Raw genomic sequence first — 1,864 nt, 5'->3', positions numbered from 1 at the left:
ACTAAGATGTACTTCTAAAAGATACATTATCAGATCTATTGATATTCAGCAATGCTTTGGAATTATTCTTCAATCACAGTTATATCATATAAACCCCAGAGTGTGTGAAGTGAATACGTATTTTAAAAGTTCTGAAGTTCTGGGGGAAATTTCAGAATAATTTTATTCATCAGTAATGTGATTTTTTCTTTGTAAAGGTTAATAAAGAGAACTTCTTTGTTAATTTCTCAAATGAAAGTTCAAGCCCAGCATTTCCAAAACTTGGACATTTTTATTTCCCTGAAAACTGAACTTCCTTTGGTCATTTGAAAGAGATCAGATGATAGTTTAAAAGACTATTCTTTTTTTCAGACCAAAGCTGTTATTTACTCATTTCTTGCATTTAAAATATTCTTTGGTGACATCTTTAACCTGAGATTCCTTGTCATATTCCTTAACAACACCACAACTGCAGGCAACCACTTTACAGGGTTTTCCCTCTCTGTCAATTTTACAGAGACTTACCCATTAACCCAGTTTTTGTTGTCATTACCCTGATCAAGTTGATTGGATGTTTAGCACACAGGGCTTCAACCAATGTTATGTGCATAGGTTCATCACAGTTGGAAGCAAAAACACAGAGATGGACTTGGCGTTTGTCCAAGGCTTTGGCAGCTTCACAACTTCCCCAGTTGATGAGGGCAATCTTCAGCATTTCTTGTAGAGCAGGGTTAACGTTCACATCACCTCCATCAGCAATGCCTTCCTCGGCCACAGCAGCAGTTTATGGGTGAAAATATCTTGAAAACACCCAGGAGCCTCTGCCTACTGCTTGATTCAGTGGCTACAGGGAAAGAGGGAGAAGAATATTTTTAAGGAAAAGGGGCATCCAAGGCAATCCTAATAGACTTTGGACAGAAAATACCATCTGCATTCAGAGAAAGAACTATGGAGTTTAAATGTAAATCAATACATGTTATGTTCACTTTTTTTTTCTGTTTTTCCCCTCTCCCATGGCCTTTAGTTCTGATTTTCTCTCCCAACATGATTCATAAAGCAATGTGTATTAAAATTAATTGATTAATTATTATTTTTTAAAGAAAAGGGGCAACCTACCTGTAGCAAGCAAGACAAGCAGCCATGGTAGTGAACTATTGTAGAGATCTTGTATGTGCGAAACATCAAGAGGAAAATTTAGGGAAGGATATAATGGACAAACCAATAGGCAGATCAAACAACTTCTGCATTGGGAAGGGAAGGAATGAGGTAACACTCAATGCTGGAAATCAATCACAAACCCAGGCTCCTAACAATGGTGATGAGAGATGTCAGGGGGAGGAGGCAGTAGCATTAGAGGCTCAAATGAAGCTGTTAAGTGATTCAGAATATGCTCCTGAGAGCAAAGAAAGTATCCCAAAAATGGCCCTGGAAATACTCTCTGTAAAAGAAGTATCAACAACAAACCTAAAATTATATTTTGAAGCAACAACAATCAAAACCCCTAGGTACTGGCTAGGAAAAAGAGTGGTGGATCAATGGAATAGGTTAAAACATTATGACGCGATAATTAAGGACTATAGTAATCTAGTATTTGATAAACCCGCAAACTCCAACTTCTAGGATAAAAACTCACTATTTCACAAAAAATGCTGAGAAAAATGGAAAAAATGTCAGAATTTGGCATAGATCTGCATCTCATACTTCATACCAAAATAATGTTAAAATGGGTACATGATTTGAGCATAAAGAATGATGCCATAAGCAAATTAGGAGAGCAAGGAATAGTTACATATCAGATTTTGGAGAAGGGAGGAATTCATGACCAAAAAAGGACTAAAAAACATTATGAAATGCAAATTGGACAACTTTGATTACATTAAATTAA

At 36.3% G+C, this 1,864-nt stretch overlaps 1 protein-coding gene across 1 annotated transcript; it reads right to left on the bottom strand.

The window, feature by feature from the left end:
* Nucleotides 1-369: 369 nt before the first annotated feature.
* On the bottom strand, nucleotides 370-763 carry LOC127557278 (40S ribosomal protein S12-like; the record flags this gene model as incomplete). Its single annotated transcript, XM_051990658.1, is given in 2 exon segments — nucleotides 370-526; nucleotides 528-763. Coding segments are annotated over 2 exon segments (393 nt in total), but the record flags the coding sequence as incomplete, so codon positions are not given.
* Between the last annotated feature and the right edge of the window lie 1,101 nt (nucleotides 764-1,864).

Source organism: Antechinus flavipes, chromosome 3 (assembly GCF_016432865.1).
Source record: "Antechinus flavipes isolate AdamAnt ecotype Samford, QLD, Australia chromosome 3, AdamAnt_v2, whole genome shotgun sequence".
In the NCBI taxonomy this organism is placed as follows: domain Eukaryota; kingdom Metazoa; phylum Chordata; class Mammalia; order Dasyuromorphia; family Dasyuridae; genus Antechinus; species Antechinus flavipes.
The sequence above is the reverse complement of the archived record's forward strand: the minus strand, read 5'-3'. Positions and strand labels throughout refer to the sequence as shown.